The following is a 19,807-nucleotide window of genomic DNA, read 5'->3' on the forward strand; positions in this document are numbered from 1 at the left end:
ACTTGAAAGATCGCATTGCCACTTGGGTTAAACAGATTCCAGAGCACGCTGGAGGAGGATCTGGTAGCTTTAAACTTCTGCAAAGGAAAGATTCTTCTTTTAGCAATGGCTACTCTCAAGCCACTTGTCTCATTCTCCGCCCCGCCCCCCTAACCCCTAGTTGTTTTAGAAATCCAGGACGCCCCAGACGGCTGATTGCCTGCCCGCGGTACCCCGGTCGGCGCACGTGATGACGCATGCGCGTTCTCGGCGGCGGGGGCGCCGCGGTGCCTGCCGGGACTGAGCTCCTAGTAGCCTGATCAGGAAGTGGCGGGCGGAGTCCGGGGCCGAGTCGCGCTGCCTTAGCTGCAGCTGCCGCTGCCGCCAGTGCCGAGACCCCGGCCTGGCGGGGCTGCGCTGGGAGTGCGTACGGGCAGGCGGGGGCGCTGACGAGAAGCAGGAAGCGGTGGCCACGCGGGCGTGGGCGGCTGGTCGAGGTGGAGGCGCTGGGAGGCGGCGGCCGGTCGCGTGGGGGTGGCCCTCCTCGCTCAGGTAGGGGCTGCAGCCGCCGGGTGAGGGGAGCGGAGCCCCGGCCTGTTGTTCCTCAGGACCGCCTCCTCCCGAGCGGCGAGCTAGTCTTCCATCTCTCCGGAGGCTGGGGGCCGCGGTTCTCTGCGCGAAACACTAAACACAGTAACAACTTCTTGGGGGCATTGTCTTTTAGGCCGGAGGTCCATTGAGCAAACTTTTGGGTTGTAAAGAGAGGATACTGGCAGTCGAAGAGCTGATTGTGTCTCTTCTTAGCCTCCGACTTTACATTAACAGTAGCCGAGCGAAACGTGTGTGGAGTTTGGGGAACCACGGTGTCCAGCTAAAGGCTGTGATTTAGATGCATCTTCACGATTTTTTTTTTTTTAAGCTGCCTGTTGGAGACTTGGTTTGTAATGATTCCTAAACTTCAGTTATTACAGTTGTTGTCTGCAAAGTCTAAAGACCTGTTCCAAATCAAAACGCTACGGTACCTTTTCGTCCGACCCTACATTCCTGTCATTTAAGAGGTAGGCAGTCTCATTTCATACCTTGCTGACTGTTCTTAGCAGTATTCTTAGGTGCCAGGGGCCGCTCTGGGGCTTACGCAGGGAAAGAAGGAAAAGTAGAAAGGTTGAAGAAAAATCGAACGATACCGTGGAAAGAACGTGTGATTTCGAGCCAGAAGGTTCTGATTTAAGTTTTGGCTTCTCAGTGACCATCCATGGAGGAACACTTGATCCCCGAGTTGTGCTGATGATTTTTGTTGTTGTTACGGAAAATGGGCATGGTGATGTATCCTGTCTACTACCTGAGTCAGTGTATGTAAAACAGGACAAATTGTTTGAGTAGTCTGAAAAAAAGGAGGAAAAGTTAGGTGGAGCATGCGATGGTGAGAAAGAGGACATTAAGTCTTTTGCTCTAGGTGCCATTGAATGGTACCCGTGTCACACAGGTCGCCTTTGTTTTAGAGGCCTTTACCAGCATTTCAGGTCTGGAGTAGGACGCATTTGATTTAGTAGGCAGGGTATTCATGTCCTGGCCTAGGTACTTACAGCTGTGTGACCTTAACTGTACCTCTTCACTTCAGATTTCACAGATTAAAATAAGGAGTAAAACTAACAGGTTTCGTCTCAAAGAGTTGTGAGGCTCAAATGCTGTAAAGATTTAGGGTTTTTGTGAACTGTAAGGCTCTTATTTAAGTGTGTTGAAATCATGATTAAAAGCTTGGTTTAATTACCTGTCTTTACGAGGTGAAATAAACATCTACACATATTTTCTGTTTTAGGCTTGTTGCCCCCACTTTATCACTTGCGATTTCTCCTTTTTTCTCTCACACTTTCCCTCCCCTCCTCAGGACTGTCGCCCACCTTCCTCACCCTGGTATAATCATTTTTTTTCAGATCCAACCCAGAATAGTAACACTGAAATAACATATACTTGTATTGCTTTATTTAAAAAAAAAATGCTTTTCATATCTCATTTTAAAGTTGGGCTAAGGTCACGATCTCGCGGTCCGTGAGTTCGAGCCCCGCGTCGGGCTCTGGGCTGATGGCTCAGAGCCTGGAGCCTGTTTCCGATTCTGTGTCTCCCTCTCTCTCTGCCCCTCCCCCATTCATGCTCTGTCTCTCTCTGTCCCCCAAAAAAATAAATAAACGTTGAAAAAAAAAATTTATAAAGTTGGGCTAGATGTAGACAGTATTGGTGTCTTCATTTTGCCTATGATAAAATTGGATTTAGGTCTAGTGGATTGCCTAGGGTCATGTTGCAGTTTAGAGAGGAGTACTGAGAGAAGTCAGGTCCTTGGATTCCAGTGCTTGTGACTCTCACTCAAAGTTTACTCTGATTGTTTCTTATCAGTGCTTATTACATTTTTAACTTTTACCACTCTGAGTCACATTTTATCCATTGCTTTTTAAGTGAGGTGCTCAATCCTTTCATGTTCTTCAGCTTAAGCTGCGTGAAGGCAAGGGTTTATCTTCCAGAACCCTTCAAAGCTTGGGAGTTATGCAAACACAAGACAAGTACACAAAGATTGAGGCCACAAACACAAGACATTTAATAAAGGCCTGTGAAACCTGTAACGAGGCTAGAGCAATCTAAAGGTGTTTTTGTGTTCGTTATTCATTTAACAAATATTTATTGAGCTACTCTGTGCATGAAGGCTTTCAAAATTAAGATACAATCTTTTTCCTCCCAGACCTTCCTTCCCTACTTGTGAAGAATGCAGAAATCATTTACGTGGTCAGTTTGTGTGCTTCCTAGACTCCATGGTGTTCTAGGAGAGTTCAAACAAGAGAGGAACTTTTTTTCTTTATAGAGGTATAATTGACACACAATGTTACATTAGCTTCAAATATACAGCATAGTGATGAATAGTGATTTGTACAACTCTGTGCTTTATGCTGTGCTCGCCAGAAGTGTAGCTACCATCTGTCACCATACAGTGCTGTTATAGTACCATTGACTCTATTCCCTGTGCTAAACTTTTCATCCTGGTGATTTATTCTTTCCTTAACTGGAGGCCTCGATAGCCTACTCCCTTTCACCCATTTTGCCCATTTTCATATCCCCCATCAATCCCTCCTTTGGCAACCATCAGTTTATCCTGTGCTTATGAGTCTGAAGAGAGGAACTTTTTAAAATTTCAATTCCAGTGTAGTTAACGTACAATGTTACATTAGTTTCAGGTGTACAATATAATGATTCACCAGTTCCATATATTACTCCATGCTCATCAACATAAGTGTACCTTTGGGGCACCTGGGTGGCTCAGGTGGTTGAGCATACGGCTCTTGATTTTGGCTCAGGTCATGATCTCACGGTTTGGGGGTTTTGAGCCTCTCATGGAGCTCCGTGCTGACAGCACTCAAAGCCTGCTTGGGATTCTCTCCCTCTCTGCCCCTCCCCTGCTCTCGCTTGCACGGTCTCTCAAAATAAAGAAACAAACAAACAAACAAAAAGATAAGTATACTGTTAATTCCCTTCTCTATTTTCCCCATCCCCTGCCCACCTCCCCTCTGGTAACCATCAATTTGTTCTCTATAGTTAAGACTCTTTTTTGGGTTGTCTTTTTTTTTTTTTCCCTTTGTTTTGTTTCTTAAATTCCACACATGAGTGAAATCATATGGTATTTGTCTTTCTTTGGCTGGCTTGTTTTACTTAGCATTATACTCTCTAGATCCATCTGTGTTGTTGCAAATGGCAAGATTTCATTATTTTTTATGGCTGAATAATACTCCATTGTGTACATACGTGTGTGTATATGTATGTATATATATATTATGTGTACCTCATCTTCTTTATCCATTCATCTACTAATGGACACTTGGGCTGGTTCCATAATTTGACTATTGTAAATAATGCTGCAATAAACATAGGGATGATATATCTTTTCAAATTAGAGTTTTCCTATTCTTTGGGTAAGTACCGAGTAGTGCAGTTACTGGATTGTAAAATAAGAGAAGAACATTTTATTTTTTATTTATTTAGAAAAAATTTTTTTGACAGATTGAGATTTTTATTTTTTAATTCTTTTTATTATTATTTTTTTAATATTTATTTTTGAGAGAGGGCGAGCACGAGCTGGGGAGGGGCAGAGAGAGTGGGTGACAGAGGATCTGAAGAGGGCTTTGCAGTGATAGCAGAGAGCCCCATGCTGGGCTCGAACTTAGGAGCCATGAGATCATGATCTGAGCCAGAGTTGGCCACTTAGCCGACTGAGCCACCCAGGTGCCCCTAAAAAATTTTTTTTTAAGTTTATTTATTTATTTTGAGAGACAGACCAAGAGTAGGGGAAGGGCAGGGAGAGAGGGACTCCCAAACAGGCTCCACGGAGCCCGACTTGAGGCTCAAACCCATGAATGGTGAGATCGTGACCTGAGCTGAAACCCAAGAGTGGGCTGCTTAGCTGACTGAGCCACCCAGGTGGCTGAAGAGAGGAACATTTTAAAATACTTGTGGGGCACCTGGGTGGTTCAGTTAGTTAAGCGGCCCACTCTTGGTTTCAGCTCAGTCATGATCTCAAGGTTTGTGGGTTTGAGTCCTGTGTCGGGCTCTGTGCTGACAGCTGGAGCCTGCTTCCAGTTCTGTGTCTCCCTCTCTCTCCCCTGCTCATGCTGTCTCTTAAAAATAAACATTAAAAAAAACCAAAAAACCCCAAAACTTGTTGAATGATCTGTGGCTTCCCTGGCTGTACTAAAGTTGCTTAGGACTCTGAAGTTTTAGAACTGGGGAAAAAAACAAAAGAAGAGATCTAGTGCCACCTCCCTCTAAATCAGGAATTTTCTGTAGATATTTCTAACAAATTGTAATCAAGCCTTCTTATCACACAATGACATAGAGTTCACCAGGTCTTTTTTAATTTAATTTTTTAAATTTATTTTTTATTAGTATTATTTTTTTAATGTTTATATGAGAGCTAGTGTGGGGTGTGGAAAAGAGAGAGGGAGACAGAGAATCCCAAGCAGGCTCTGTGCTATCACCACAGAGCCTGATGTGGGGATTGAACTCATGAACTGTGAGATCATGATTTTAGCTGAAATCAAGTCAGATGCTTAATCAACTGAGCCACTCAGTGCCCCTTTTTTTAATTAAAAAAACAAATTTTTGGTTTGTTTTGTTTTTTGAGAGAGTGAGAGGGAGCAGAGGAGTGGGGCAGAGGGGGCGGGGAGGGGGAGAGAGAAAAAGAGAGAGAGAGAAAGAATTTTAAGCAGGTTCCACGGTCAGCACGGGGCCTGACTCAGGTTGATCCCACAACTCTGGGATCATGACCTAAGCTGAAATCAAGAGTCCGATGTTCAACCCATTGAGCCACCCAGGCGCCCCAAGAATTCACCAGTTTTAAAAGACATCTTTTCATTTATAAGTGATTCTGATGATTTTTCCCCCAATGAACCTATATCTGCTTCCTAACTTCTGCCGAGTAGTCTGATGTTTCTAGAGCAGTGTTGTCCAATAGAAATACAATGAGAGCTGCAAACATGAGCCACACATGTAGTTTAAAAATTTGTTTTTAAAACATGTTTATTTAGTTAGAGAGGGAGAGAGTGTGCCTATGTGTGCAGGGGAGGGGCAGAGAGAGAGGGAGAGAATCCCAAGCAGACTCCACGTGGTCAGTGCAAAGCTGGATGCAAGCTTGAACTCACTAACATCACAACTTGAGCCGAAACCAAGTGTTGGACACTTAACCAACTGAGCCACCCAGGCGGCCTGTAAAATGTTTTAATTAAAAAAAAATCAGTTTTAATTTGTCTTTATTGAAGTATAATTGACATACAATGTTATATTAGTTTTAGGTATACAGGATTTTTTTTTAAGTTTTTATTTTGTTTTATTATTTGAGAGAGAACACAAGTGGGAAAGGGGAAGACAGAGATTCTCTGTCCCAAGCAGGCTCCGTGTTGCCAGCACAGAGCCTGATGTGGGGGGCTCAAACCCGTGAAAACCGTGAGATCATGACCTGAGGCAAAATCAAGAGTCGGACGATTGACTGAACCACCTGGGCACCCCTAGGTGTACAACATGTTGATTCAACAGTTACATACATTACTAAATGCTCTCTGTGATAGGTACAGCCACCGTTTGTCACCATGCAACATTATTGCATTATTATTGAGTATATTCCCTAATGCTGTACTTTTCATCTCCGCAACATACTTATTTTATAACTGGAAGTTTGAAAAAAAAAAAAACTGGAAGTTTATACTTTTTATTTATTTTTAAGTTTATACTTTTTAATACCCTTTACCTATTTTGCCCATCCCCCCACCAACCTCTCCTCTGGCAACCACCAGCTTGTTCTCTGTATTTAAGAGTCTGTCTGTTCATTTGTTTTTTAGATGACATGTGTAAATGAAATCATATAGTATTTACCTCTCTGCTTATTTTGCTTAGTATAATACCCTCTAGGTCCACCCTTGTCTCAGAGGGCAAGATCTCATTCTTTTTGTGGCTCCTAGTTCATTGTGTGAGTATGTGTGTGCACACACACATATATGTGTATGTATACATATATGTATGTGTATACATATGTGTATACATATATGTATACATATATGTGTATACATACATACACACGTATGTATACATATATATGTGTCTACACATTACACATGCCACATTTATTTTCTTTGTCCATTTATCTGTTAATACAGTTGGGTTGCTTCCATATCTTGGCGATTGTAAAGAATGCTGCCATAAACAGGGCTGCATTTATCTCTTTGATAGTGCTTTTGTTTTCTTTGGGTAAATACCAGGGAAATTATTGGATCATATAGTATATCTATTTTTAATTTTTTGGAACCTCTATACTGTTTTCCACAGTGGCTGTACCAGTTTGCATTCCCATTGGTAGTGCATGAGGGTTGCTTTTTCTCCACATCCTTGTCTGCACATGTTATTTCTTTTTTATAACAGCCATTCTGACTGGTGTGAGGAGATATCTTATTGTGGTTTTGATTTGCATTTCCTTGATGATTAGTAATATTAAGTATCTCTTCATGTGTCTGTTGGCCATTTGTATGTCATCTTTGAAAAATGTCTATTCAGGTCCTCTACGCATTTTTAATTGAATTGTTTGTGGGGTTTTTTTTGGTGTGTGTGTGTGTGTGTGTGTGTGTGTGATATAACTTCTTTATTTTGGATATTAACCCCTTATCAGATATATCATTTGCAGTTATCTTCTCCCATTCAGCAGGTTATCTTTTTGTTTTGTTGATGGTTTCCTTTGCTGTGCACAAGCTCTTTGTTTTGATGAAGTCCCAATAGTTTATTTTGGCTTTTGTTTCCCTTGCCTGAGGCGACACATCTAGAAAAGTGTTGCTAAGGCCAGTGTCCAGCAGATTACTGTCTGTATTTTTCTTTTAGGAGTTTTAAGGTTTCAGGTCTCACATTTGGTCTTTAATCCATTTTAGTTTATTTTTGTGTATGGTGTAAGAAAGTGGTTCAGTTTCTTTTTTGCCTGTAGGTGTCTAGTTTTCCCAGCACCATTTGTTGAAGATTCTTTTTCCCATTGTATGTTCTTGCTTCCTTTGTCATGAATTCATTGACCAGTAAGGGTCGGTTTATTTTTGGCCTCTCTCTTCTGTTCTGTTGATCTATGTATCTCTTTTTGGGTCAGCACCATACTGTTTGATTACTGTAGCTTTGTAGTATATCCTGATACCTGGGATCATGATACCTCCAGTTTTTTGTGCTTCTTTTTCAAGATTCTTTTGGCTATTCAGGGTTTTTTGTGGTTTCATACAAATTTTAGGATTATCTTATTCTAGTTTTGTGAAAAATGCTATTGGTATTTTGATTGGGATTGCATTGAATCTGAAAATTGCTTTGGGTAGTAAGGACATTTTAATGATGTTCTTCTAATCCATGAGCATGGAATATCTATTTGTTTCACCTTTAGTTTCTTTCATCAGTGTCCTTTAGTTTTCAGAGTGTATGTAGGTCTTTGATCTCCTTGGTTAAATTTATTCCTGAGTATTTAATTCTTTTTGGTGCAATTGTAAATGGGATTGTTTTCTTAATTTCTCTTTCTCCTACTTTGTTATTAGTGTATAGGAACAGAACAGAACAGATTTCTGTACATTAATTTTGTATCCTACAACTATACTGAATTCACTTACTAATTTTTTGGTGGAGTCTTTAGGGTTTTCTGTATATAGTATCATGTCTTCTGGAAATAATGACAGTTTCACATTTTCATTACAAGTTTGGATGCTTTTTATTTTTCTTGTCTGTTTGCTGTATCTAGAACTTCCACTGCTATATTGAATAAAACTGGTGAGAGTGGACATCCTTGTCTTATTCCTGATCTTGGAGAAAAAGCTCTCACTTTTTTTTACCATGGAGTATGATGTGAGCTTTGAGTTTTTCATTTTAATCTTTATTATGTTATGTTGAGATATGTTCCCTCTAAACCCACTTCGTTGAGAGTTTTTATCCTGAACAGATTTTGTATTTTGTCAAATGCTTTTTCTGCATTTATTGAGATGATCATATAGTTGGGGGAAATTAGTTTTAATATTTTTTTTAACCTAGGATATCCAAAATATTATCACATCAACATGTGATAAAATATCTCCTCATGAGGTGTCTCGGCTTAGTAGGCTAAGTGTCCAACTCTTGATATCAGCTCAGGTCCTGATCTCACGGTTCATGAGATGGAGCCCTGTGTCAGGCTCTGTGCTGTCAGCGCAGATTCTCTCTCTCCCTATCTCTATGCCCTTCCCCTGTGTGCTCTCTCTCTCTCTCTCTCTCTCAAAAAAATGAACTTAAAAAATCTCATCAGTAGTTTTAAAAGTTCTTTTGTGCTAAATCTTTTAGATCTAGTGTGTAAGTTTCAACTCTAGCTCCATTTCATGTGTTCCATAGGCACATGTGACCAGTGGGTATCATATGGGACAGTGCAGTTCCTAGAGCTTTAGAGACTAATTCTATTTCTCTTTATTAGTGCCTAGCACAGTGCCTGGCACTAACTGAAGATTGTTAAGTGAATCACTAAGTGAATTAAAACAAGTACTGGAGAACTTATAATAAAAGATAATTTTGTTTGGAAGTAATTCTTCTTGGGACCTATGGATTTGGCCTATAGGTTTGAGTGATTAGAATCTGTATTGAAGATATTTACTTTTATCTTTGCAGAAATATGGATCCAAGCCTGTTGAGAGAACGAGAGCTGTTCAAAAAACGAGCTCTTTCCACTCCTGTAGTAGAAAAACGTTCAGTATCTTCTGAGTCATCATCATCATCATCAAAGAAGAAGAAAGCAAAGCTAGAACATGGAGGATCATCAGGCTCTAAACAAAATTCTGGTCAGTAAAAAATTGACTGTTTAGGACTGTTTTTATTTTTCAGGAAACCATTTATTTAATCATGGCAAGTTCATTTTTTATAAAGTTTTTTTTTTTTTTTTTTTTTTTTGAGGGAGTGTGTGCATGTACTTGCTTGCTGGGAACAATGGGGGGGGGGAGAGAGAGAGAGAGAGAGAGAGAGAGAGAGAGAGAAAGAAAGAAAGAAAGAATGAGAATGAGAGAGAATCTCAAGCATGAACCATGAGATCATGACCTGGGTCGAAATCAAGAGTTGGACACTTAACTGACTGAGCCACTCAGGCACCCCAACAAGTTCATTTTTTAGTTCAACATTATACAGTGATAAGAGAGTATATTGCTTTTAAGATATTAATCATCTTGTGTTGTAGTTAGAATTTAGGTTATTATCTTTTCAGAGAATAACTTTGTTGAAGTTTATATATCATATAGTTCACTCATTTTAAATGTACAATTCAAATATTTTTAGTAAATTTAGAGAATTGTGCAACTATTGATATAATTCAATTTTAGAACATTTCCATCACCCCAAAAAGATGCTTTGTGCCCATTCTCTTCTTGTTCCCACCCTAGCCCCAGATAACCAATAGCTTTCTTTCTCTATATATTTGCTTTTTCTGGATGTTTCACATAAATGGAATTGTACAATAAGTGGCGTGTAGTGGGTGGCTTCTTCTACTTAGCATTTATTGAGATGATCATGTTCTTTTTGTTTATGCTATTAACATGGCATATTATATTTATTGATTTTTCAGATAAAATCAGCCTTGCATTCTTGGAATAAATCCTTCTTGGTTGGTGTATAATCTTTTTTATTTGTTGTGGCATTCAATTTGCTGATATTTTGTCCAGGATTCATCTATCTGTAGCATGTATCAGTACTTCATTCTGTTTTATTGCTGAAGAGTAATCCACTGTATGGGTATACTACAGTTGGTTTATCCATTCATGAATTAATGGACATTTGGATTATTTCCATTTATTGGCTATTATGAATAGTTCTGCTATGAACGTTGATGTACAAGCTTTTGTGTGGACTTGTTTTTGGTTTCGTTTTTTTCTCTTGGATAGAGGACCTAAGAACAGAATTTCTGAGTCATGTGGTAATTTTATGCTTTAACTTTTTAAGAAGTTACTAAAATGGCTGTACCATTTTCCATTCTTAACCATCAATGCATGAGGGTTCTATTTTTTTTATTCTTGTTAAGACTTATTTCTTGTCTTTTTTATTATAGCCATTCTAGTGGTTGTAAAATGGTATCATTGTGGTTTTACTATGCAGTTCCCTAATGACTAATGATGTTGAGCGTCATTTCATTTGCTTTTTGGCCTCTTCATGGGTCATACTTGGGACAAATGTCTATTCATATTTTTTTGCCCATTTTTCATTGTTTTCTTCCTATTGATTTGTAAGAGTTCCTTATAGATTCTGAGTACAGTTTCTTGATCCAGTATCACTTGTTCTTGGTGTCGTATGTAGGAAATCTTTGCCTAACTCAAGGTCGTGAAAATTTACTCTTATGTTTTCTTGTAAGAGTTTTATAGTTTTAGCCCTTATATTTAGGTCTGTGATATGTTTGAGTTGATTTTTTTGTGTATGGTTTAACATAAGGGTCTAACTTCATCTTTTTGTGTGTGGTTATTCAGTTGTCCCCACGCCATTTCTTGAAAAGACTGTCTTTTCCCACTGATTTGCATTGGCCTGCTTGTTGATTATCAGTTGACTATGAATGAATTTATTTCTAGAATCTCAGTTTGGTTCCATTGATTCTATGTCTATCCTTAATTCCATACTCTCTTGATTGCTGTAGCATCAGAATAGGGAAAGTGGAAGTCTTCACTTTTGTTCTTCTTTTTCCAAGATTGTTTTGTTTTTTTCCTGGATTCTTTGCATTCAAATAAAATTTAAGAACACCTTGTCCATTCCTATGTGTAAAAGAGCCAGTTGTGATTTTTATAGGGATTGTATTGAATCTGTAAGTCAATTTGGGGAGAATTGGTATCTTAACAATATTAAGTCTTCCAGTCAATGAACATGGATATCTTTTCATCAATATAGGTTTTTTATGTCTTCTGGCTATGTTTTGTAGGTTTTTTTTTTTCATGTTTATTTTTGAGAGAGAGACAGAATGCAAGTGGGGGAGGGGCAGAGAGGGGGGGGGAGACACAGAATCCTAAGCAGGCTCCAGCCTCTGGACTGTCAGCACAGATCCTAATGCGGGCCTCAAACTCACGAACTGTGAGATCATGACCTAAGCCGAAGTCAGATACTTAACCGACTGAGCCACCCAGGCGCCCCTGTAGCTTTTAATGTATAAGTCTTACATGTATTTTGTTAAATTTATTCCTAAGTATTTTATTCTTTTTGATATTACTGTGAGTGAAATTGTTAATTTGATTTTTTAGATTGTTCATTCCTAGTAAATAGAAGTACAGTAGATTTTTGCACTTTGATCTTCTGCAACCTTGCTGAACTTGTTCATTATTTATAGTTTTTTTTGTGTGAATTCCATAGGTTTTTTTACTTGAAAGATTATGTCATCTGTAAATAAGGACAGATTTATTTGTCCTTTCCAATGTGAATGCCTTTTCTTCCTTCTTTCCTCTTTTTCTCTCTCCACCCCTCCGTCGTTTCTCTCCCCCTCCCTCCTTTCCTCTCACCCCCTCTGAGCTGGCTAATAGGATGTTGAATACAGGTAGTGAGAGTGAACAGCTTTGCCTTGTTCCTGATCTTAGGGGAAATGCATTCAATCTTCCATCATTATGTATGATCTTAGCTGCCTGGATTTTGTAGATGCCCATTATCAGGTTGAAGTTTCCCTCTACTTCTAGCTTGTTGAGAGTTTTTTTTTTTTATTTTATTATTATTATTTTTTTTTTTTTTTTTTTTTTTTTTTTTTTTTTTTTTTTTTTAAATTTTTTTTTTCAACGTTTATTTATTTTTGGGACAGAGAGAGACAGAGCATGAACGGGGGAGGGGCAGAGAGAGAGGGAGACACAGAATCGGAAACAGGCTCCAGGCTCCAAGCCATCAGCCCAGAGCCTGACGCGGGGCTCGAACTCACGGACCGCGAGATCGTGACCTGGCTGAAGTCGGACGCTTAACCGACTGCGCCACCCAGGCGCCCCAATTTTATTATTATTATTTTTTAAGTTTGTTTATTTGAGAGACAGAGATAGCATGAATGGGGGAGGGGCAGAGAGAGAATCCCAGACAGACTGCACACTGTCAGCCCAGAGCCTGATGCAGGGCTCGATCTCATGAACCGTGAGATCATGACCTGAGCTGAAACCAAGAGTTGGATGCTCAACTGACTGAGCCACCCAGGTGCCCCAGTTTGTTGAGAGTTTTTGATCTTAAATGAGTTTTGGATGTTATCAAGTGCTTTTTCTACATCTGCTAAGAAGATCATGCTTTTCTTTATTAATATTACATTAATTGATTTTCAGATGTTAAACCAACCTGGCATTCTTAGAAAAAATCCTACTGTTGGTAGGAATGCAAACTGGTACAGCCACTCTGGAAAGCAGTGTGGGGGTTCCTCAAAAAATTAAAAATAGAGTTACCCTACAACCCAGCAATAGTACTACTAGGAATTGTCCAGAGGATACAGGAGTGCTGATTCATAGGGACTCGTGTACCCCAATATTATAGCAGTGCTGCCAACAATAGCCAAATTATGGAAAGAGCACAAATGTCTGTCAACTGATGAATGGATAAAGAAGATGTGGCGTATATACACAACAGAATACTACTTGGCAAAGAAAAAGAATAAAATCTTGACATTTGCAACAATGTGGATAGAACTGGAGGGTATTATGCTAAGTGAAGTAAGTCAGTCAGAGAAGACAGATAATCATGTTTTCACTCATGTGGAATTTGAGAAACTTAAAACCATGGGGGAAGGGAAGGGGGAAAATAGTTACAAACAGAAGGAGGCAAACCATAAGAGTCTTTTAAATACAGAGAACAAGTTGAAGGCTGATGGGGGACGGGGGAGGGGAAAATGGGTGGAGGGCATTGAGGAGGGCACTTGTTGGGATGAGCACTGGGTATTGTATGTAAGCAGTGAATCATGGGAATCTACTCCCGAAGCCAAGAGTACCCTGTATACACTGTATGTTAGTTAACTTGACTATATATGTATATATATGTATATATATAAATCCTATTGGTCATGATGTATATAATCTTTTTTATTTGTTGTGGAATTCAGATAGCTAATATTTTGTACTGGAGTTTTATGTTTATATTCATGAGGGTATAGTCTGTAGTTTTCTTGGATGCCTGTGAGGGTATTTGTGGCCTCATAAAATGATTGGTGAAGTGTTCTCTTTTCCACTGTTTCTGGAAGAGTTTGTGAAGGTTTGATATAATTTTCCCTTTAAATGTTGGATAGAATTCACTAGCAAAGGCATTTGGGCCTGAGCTTTCCTTTGTGAGAAGCTCTCATAGAAATTCTTCTTACAGATCTATTCAGATTATCTGTTACCTTCTTGAGTTAATTTTGGTGCCTTGCATCTTTTTAGGAGTTTGTCCATTTCATTATCTACATTGTCTAAAATTTTTCAAAAGTATTTCCTTGCAAGCCTTTGACTTTTGTAAGGTCATTAGTGATATCCCTCCTCTCTTTCATTGTTTTTTTTTTTTAATTTTTCTTAGAGTGTGAGAGTGGGGTAGAGAGGATGGGGGGGCGGGGGGGGGGTGGGGAGCGGGGGGAGAGAGGGAGAGAGTGAGAGTCAGTCCCCAGCAGCTCCACACTGAGCGAGGAGCCCAAAGCAGGGCTTGATCCCAGGACGCTGGGATCATGACCCCAGCTGGAATCAAGAGTTAGCTGCTCAACCAACCGAGCTACCCAGGCAGCCTTTCCCTCTTTCATTTCTGATTTTAGGAATTTATGTTTTATTTTGTTGATCTTTTCAAAAAAATCAACTTTTGATTTAATTGATTTTTCTCTTGTGTTTTTCTGTTTTTTATTTTATTTCTATTTCACCATTTTTTTTTCTGCTTATTTTGGGTTTAGTTTAGTCTTAGACTGTTACCTTTTAAACAAGGTCAGTCCAGCTTAATTCACAACTAATTATTTACCTACTTATAAAATGTAGTAAGTAATCTTTATGGATGTCATTTTGTTAGATGTTTTTCAAGCTGTTTTACTAACTGATGTTAAAGCAGAGGTAATCTTTTTATCGAGCAGGGCTGTTATTGGAACATACAAGAAGTTTATGTCTCATTCCAATGAAATGTACATTGAATTAATTCACAGTACACTGTTTTATTAAACATTAGCATGGGCGCCTGGGTACCTCAGTCGACACTCTTGATTTTGGCGCAGGTCATGATTTCACGGTTCATGGGATTGAGCGCTGAACCTACTTGGAATTCTCTCTCTCTCTCTCTCTCTCTCTCTCTCTCTCTCTCTCTCTCTCTCCCTCTCCCTCTCTCCCTCCCCCTCCCCCTCCCCCTCCCCCCTCTCTCTGCCTCTCTGCCTCTCTCCTTCTCTGCCCCTCCCCTGATTGCATTCATGTGCTCTCTGTCAAATAAACTTAAAAATAAACATTAGCACAGACCCACTCATAGACCTAGTCTCTTTGATCTGCTTAAGAATGACTTTGCTCTTGCTAAATAACAAAAATTAATGTAAATTTGAAGATCTTTGGCTTTATTACATGATTTATGATTCAGGTAGCATCCTGTTCAGCAAGGCATTCCGAGGAGTTGTAGCAAATGGACAGTCCTTATAGAAGGAAGGTGGAGGCAAGAAAGTTATTAGCAAAAGAAAAGGATTGTTTTAGGCCAGGCTGCTTTCTAGGGAGGAAAAGCTAGGAGTCTTATGCAGATAACCTCATATTCCTTTGGTGGAGAGGGTCCATGTTGGCATACTTATTGGTGTTAATGGAAAAATTCCTGACTGATGATTTAAGACTACATTTCTGAGGGAGTTTGAAACTGCAGTTAGATTATGTATTAAGCACAAGGTTTGGAACTTGGTCACAGTGACATAATTTTGGGCTTTTGGGTTTTTGTTGTTTTCTTTTTCTTTCTTTTCTTTTTTAGCCAAAATCTCAGTGGCTTAAAAACAACAAAGGTTTGTTTCTCTTTCATACCACGTGTTTAACATGTGTTGGCAGGGGTCTTACCTCCTTACAGTCACTCAAGAACCCAGGCTGGTAGAGTAGCTGATATTTCCAGTGTTACTGATTTCAGTGCCAGAGGGAGAAAGAACTCTGGAAGATCTTGCTTGGCAGTTAAAATCCTCTGGCCTGGAGGTGAGACATCACTTTCTCTCACAGCTCATTGTCTAGAGCTAGTCACAGGGCTGTACCAGCCATAGGGTGTTCCAAGTGCTCAGAGGAGAGCAGGAAGTACTGAGTGCACACAGTGAAGACTGTCATACCACCCTAGTTGGGGTCACTATGAGTGGATTGCTTGATTAGGTGCTTACAAGGTTTCCTGGCTTAACTTCTTTATTGTCCACTCTCTGTACAGAAGTCAGTGATTTTTCTAATCGTCTGATAACATCAGTCTCTGTTTAAGGCTGATCATCATTGCTTTTCAGGTGAAGGTTATCTTTTCCTGCCATCTCCATGCCTTACCTGATCTAGTCTCCCGTTACCTTTCATACCCATAATCATTGTTTTCCTTGTACTCTCTCTCAGTGATATTGGCCTGTATGTAGCTCTTTTAACATGCTTTACTCTCTTGCCTCTTGACCTTTACCCATATTGTATCCTCTTTGTGGAATATTCTTTCTTAGCTCCTTCCCTCTTCTGAGTAAATCCTATTCCTCTTTTAGGTTGCAGGTTAAAAGTCCTATTATCTCTACTTTCCTATTTGAATTTGGTGCTTAGCCTTTGATTCCCATAGCACTCACTATTTCTGACAAAGCTATTGTGTGTCATTGCAATTACATGATTGTTTGCCATTGTAACCTAATCTTTCACACAGAGAAACACTCAATACATGTTTGTCAAATACATGTTTGTTGAATGGCTAAATAAATTACAGCATAAGGTAGGGAAAAGTTAAGTGTCTGTTATCAAGAAATTTAGTAATTAAAGGATTTTTATGCTTTCCATCCATGTTAAGGACTCCAGAGTTTACTATTTATGAAAATGTGATTTTAACAGTGCTCAGAATAGCTCCTACTTACCTAAGTATTGAGTGTACCAGGTTTCACAAGTCCTTTGAAAGTTGGTTACATTATTTGTGTGTATTTCTAATGTTAGAAAAAAAAAATTTTGTATAAAAGGGATTTCAAACCAAGAGGGCTCTCTAAATGAGAAGATATATATTTTTTCACTTCATATATCAGATATTTTCTATTTTGCCTTAATTTTCAGTAGCTTTTTAATCTAGGTTGATGTGTCATATGTAAAGGCTATTATTTCCATTTTGTTGGTGGTGGTGTTACGTTGAGTAATGCTATTACAAATATCTTTGTATCTTGAGCTTGTTTCTTTTGAACTAATTTCTCAGGGTAGATTTCTAGGAGTGATATTTCTGGTTAAGGGCAGTTGTAGTGGTTAAGAGCATGCTTAGGTTTGCTCATGGGTGGTAGCAAAGGATTAGGGTTATAAAATATAATATCTTTACAGCCCTTGTAATTCCAAGAAATAAAACTGAAGTATTTCCTTTTTTTTTTTTTTTTTTTTTTTAATATTTGAGAGACAGAGTGTGAGCGAGGGAGAGGCAGAGAGAGAGGGAGACACAGAATCTGAAGCAGGCTCCAGGCTCTGAGCTGTCAGCACAGAGCCCGACGTTGGGGCTCGAACTCACGAACCGTGAGATCATGACCTGAGCTGAAGTCGGACACTTAACCGAGTGAGGCACCCAGACACCCAGAGACTGAAGTATTTCTTTTTTTTTTTTTCAACGTTTATTTATTTTTGGGACAGAGAGAGAGCACGAATGGGGGAGGGGCAGAGAGAGAGGGAGACACAGAATCGGAAACAGGCTCCAGGCTCTGAGCCGTCAGCCCAGAGCCCGACGCGGGGCTCGAACTCACGGACCGCGAGATCGTGACCTGGCTAAAGTCGGACGCTTAACCGACTGCGCCACCCAGGCGCCCCCTGAAGTATTTCTTAATAGGTGTTACATGGTCCTCCTACCTTTTGTCTTTTTTTTTTTGGCAGTCTTTTCCTACATCAGGTATCTTTAGACCTTGAGAATAATAAATATGAGCAACAAAAGAAAAAGCTCAAGAAATACAATTTAAGGGTGTACTAGAAAGTTTTAGTTTGAAAACAGCCTGATCCTTCTTATACCATGTATTTATTATTAAACAGTAAGTCAGTTTTATGAAAATTTTATGCATGTATACTTGTGACCTTTCTATTTTCAGACTTTTTTCCTCTCTAATCTTTACATAAAACTGGTCTTTAAAAAGTGTATTAGTTGTCTTCTGTAAACTAGCAAATACTGCTTTTTAATAAGTAGAGACTTTATGTGTAAGTGGAATCATTTTACTTTGGATTTAGGTAAGCATTTTAAATAGCATTTTTATTACCAAAACACACAGAGGGTAGTTATTGTTTTGGTCTACATGGTTTGTGTAGGTCAAAGTTATTTGATCTTTCTCGTGTTTTCTAGCTTACATTTTGCTGCTTGATATTGAAATCTAGGAATCTTTTATCCAGTTTTTGAAGTGTCATTTTAAGTACATTGGTAACTTATTCACATTCGTGAAGATTTTGTGTATATTTAATGAAAGGGATACACAAACAAAAAGTGCATATTTAACTTGTTTTTCCCTTCTATTAGAAATCTTTTAATTATTCAGAATCGGAGTCAGTTAAAAAATTTTTTTTTTAATGTTTATTTATTTTTGTGAGAGAGAGAAAGAGTGTGAGCGGGGGGGAGGGACAGAAGAGGAGACACAGAATCCGAAGCTGTGCTGTCAGCACAGAGCCCAACGCAGGGCTCAAACTCACGAATCACGAGATCATGACCTGAGCTGAAGTCAGACCGTTAGCTGACTGAGCCATCAGGTGCCCCTCAAGAGTCAGTTTTATAATAACAGTTGGCCTCAGAAAATTTTCCTTTTTTCTTCAGTAGTTGAAGGCTATTTGCAGAGATTTTGTTCATCTTAGGTAGAGTGCTAGACGACTTCAATTTCACGTTTTCTGATGTTGTCCATCATACTTCTAAGAGGGTTTGGTTCACTTTTCAAGTCTTTCACAGTCTTGTTTTTTACACAGCAGCAACAGTCAAGCACTTCATAAAGAAAAGCCAACACCACTAAAGATACCACTGTAAATATGAATAAAAGCAGAATGACAAAGCAGGCAGTGTTCCAGTTATCATGAAAAGGGTAAATTTTTTGAACTTGAAAACCAAGGTACTGATAAACAGATGTAGTGGTTTCATTCCAGAGGCTGGAGCTCAGAGAGGCCATTCTTAGGGATTATACTTCTTGTATTGGTTCTTTTGAATCTGTAAAAAGGTAGTAAATGAATACATGTAATCAAATTCTGTGGATCTGTCAATTGAAGTCTCAGTACTAAGACTTGTTAGTAAATCTATGTAGGTAACGTGAGTTCTTTTATTTTCTGCCAGAATTAATGCCCAAATGGTATTTTTGAATTTTTTCTTTATCCTATGGCAGTGTACTCTGTAAACTGTACTATATATGTATGTATATTTTTTAAATGCTTATTTATTTATTTTTTAAAGGGGTGGGGAGGGGCAAAGAGAGAGGGAGACACAGAATCTGAAGCAGGCTCCGTGCTGTCAGTGCAGAGCCTGATGCGGGGCTCGAACTCAGGAACTGTGAAATCATGAGCTGAGGCAAAATCAAGAGTTGGATACTTAACTGAGCCACCCAGGTGCCCCCATACCATGTATTTTTTTCATGTGTGTCATTTGCTAGACAAATACATATGCTTAAGGTTTATATACAGAAACTAACTGCTAATAGAAGGGGGAAAAAGCTGAATTGTTTTAAAATTTAACTAAAGCAGTGGTCAATGATCTGTTAAATACAAAAAAAATCTTAGTGTTTTAAGGTGGTATTCTTCATACTGCCCCCAGAAAAGCTTTTCTCATTAACTTTGAGGATCCTTCTTACCTTGTGGGCTCAGTGTATTTCTGTCTCCTATTTCCTCTCCTTTAAACTTTGAAGACAGGTGACCTGAATCAAGATATAGTGGCTGAGTGAAAATACTAGAGAAAGGAAAGCTAAATAATGACGGTTTTCAGAATAAGGATGATAAAATTTTAGGTTCATGTTGCCTATGAAGAGACCTTAATCTTAGGATTTTTTTGTTGTTGTTGTTAAGTATATGATAGTATTAACTGTTCATATACCTGAATGATCTATGGATATGAATATTTTACTTTTATTTTTATTTTGAGAGAGTGAGCATGCATGTGCATGGGGGAGGGGCAGAGGGGAGGGAGGGAGAGAGAGCGAGAGCGAGAGCGCACGACAAGCAGGCTCTGCACTGTCAGTATGGAGCCCAGCAAGGGG

The 19,807-nt window shown here is 39.2% G+C and overlaps 2 protein-coding genes across 5 annotated transcripts in view; one reads left to right on the top strand and one right to left on the bottom strand.

The window, feature by feature from the left end:
• Window positions 1-328: 328 nt before the first annotated feature.
• The window catches only part of GTF2E2 (general transcription factor IIE subunit 2), a 79,683-nt gene continuing 60,204 nt past the window's right edge, over window positions 329-19,807 (top strand). For 3 of the 4 annotated variants that reach the window (XM_047091206.1, XM_047091203.1, XM_047091207.1), the window contains exons 1-2: window positions 329-531; window positions 9,148-9,317. In XM_047091206.1, coding sequence (XP_046947162.1) covers window positions 9,152-9,317 — 166 coding nt within the window. In that variant the 5' untranslated portion in view covers window positions 329-531; window positions 9,148-9,151. Of the gene's footprint in view, window positions 532-1,017; window positions 1,038-9,147; window positions 9,318-19,807 lie in introns of those variants that run through there. The other variant, XM_047091204.1, reaches the window with a different exon arrangement.
• SMIM18 (small integral membrane protein 18) lies at window positions 18,437-18,733 on the bottom strand. Its single transcript, XM_047091208.1, has one exon. The coding sequence runs from the start codon at window positions 18,731-18,733 to the stop codon at window positions 18,437-18,439; it is 297 nt and encodes a 98-aa protein (XP_046947164.1).

This window comes from Lynx rufus, unplaced genomic scaffold, assembly GCF_022079265.1.
Source record: "Lynx rufus isolate CCGP_SWC_20201006 ecotype Redwood Valley unplaced genomic scaffold, mLynRuf1.p SCAF_3, whole genome shotgun sequence".
In the NCBI taxonomy this organism is placed as follows: domain Eukaryota; kingdom Metazoa; phylum Chordata; class Mammalia; order Carnivora; family Felidae; genus Lynx; species Lynx rufus.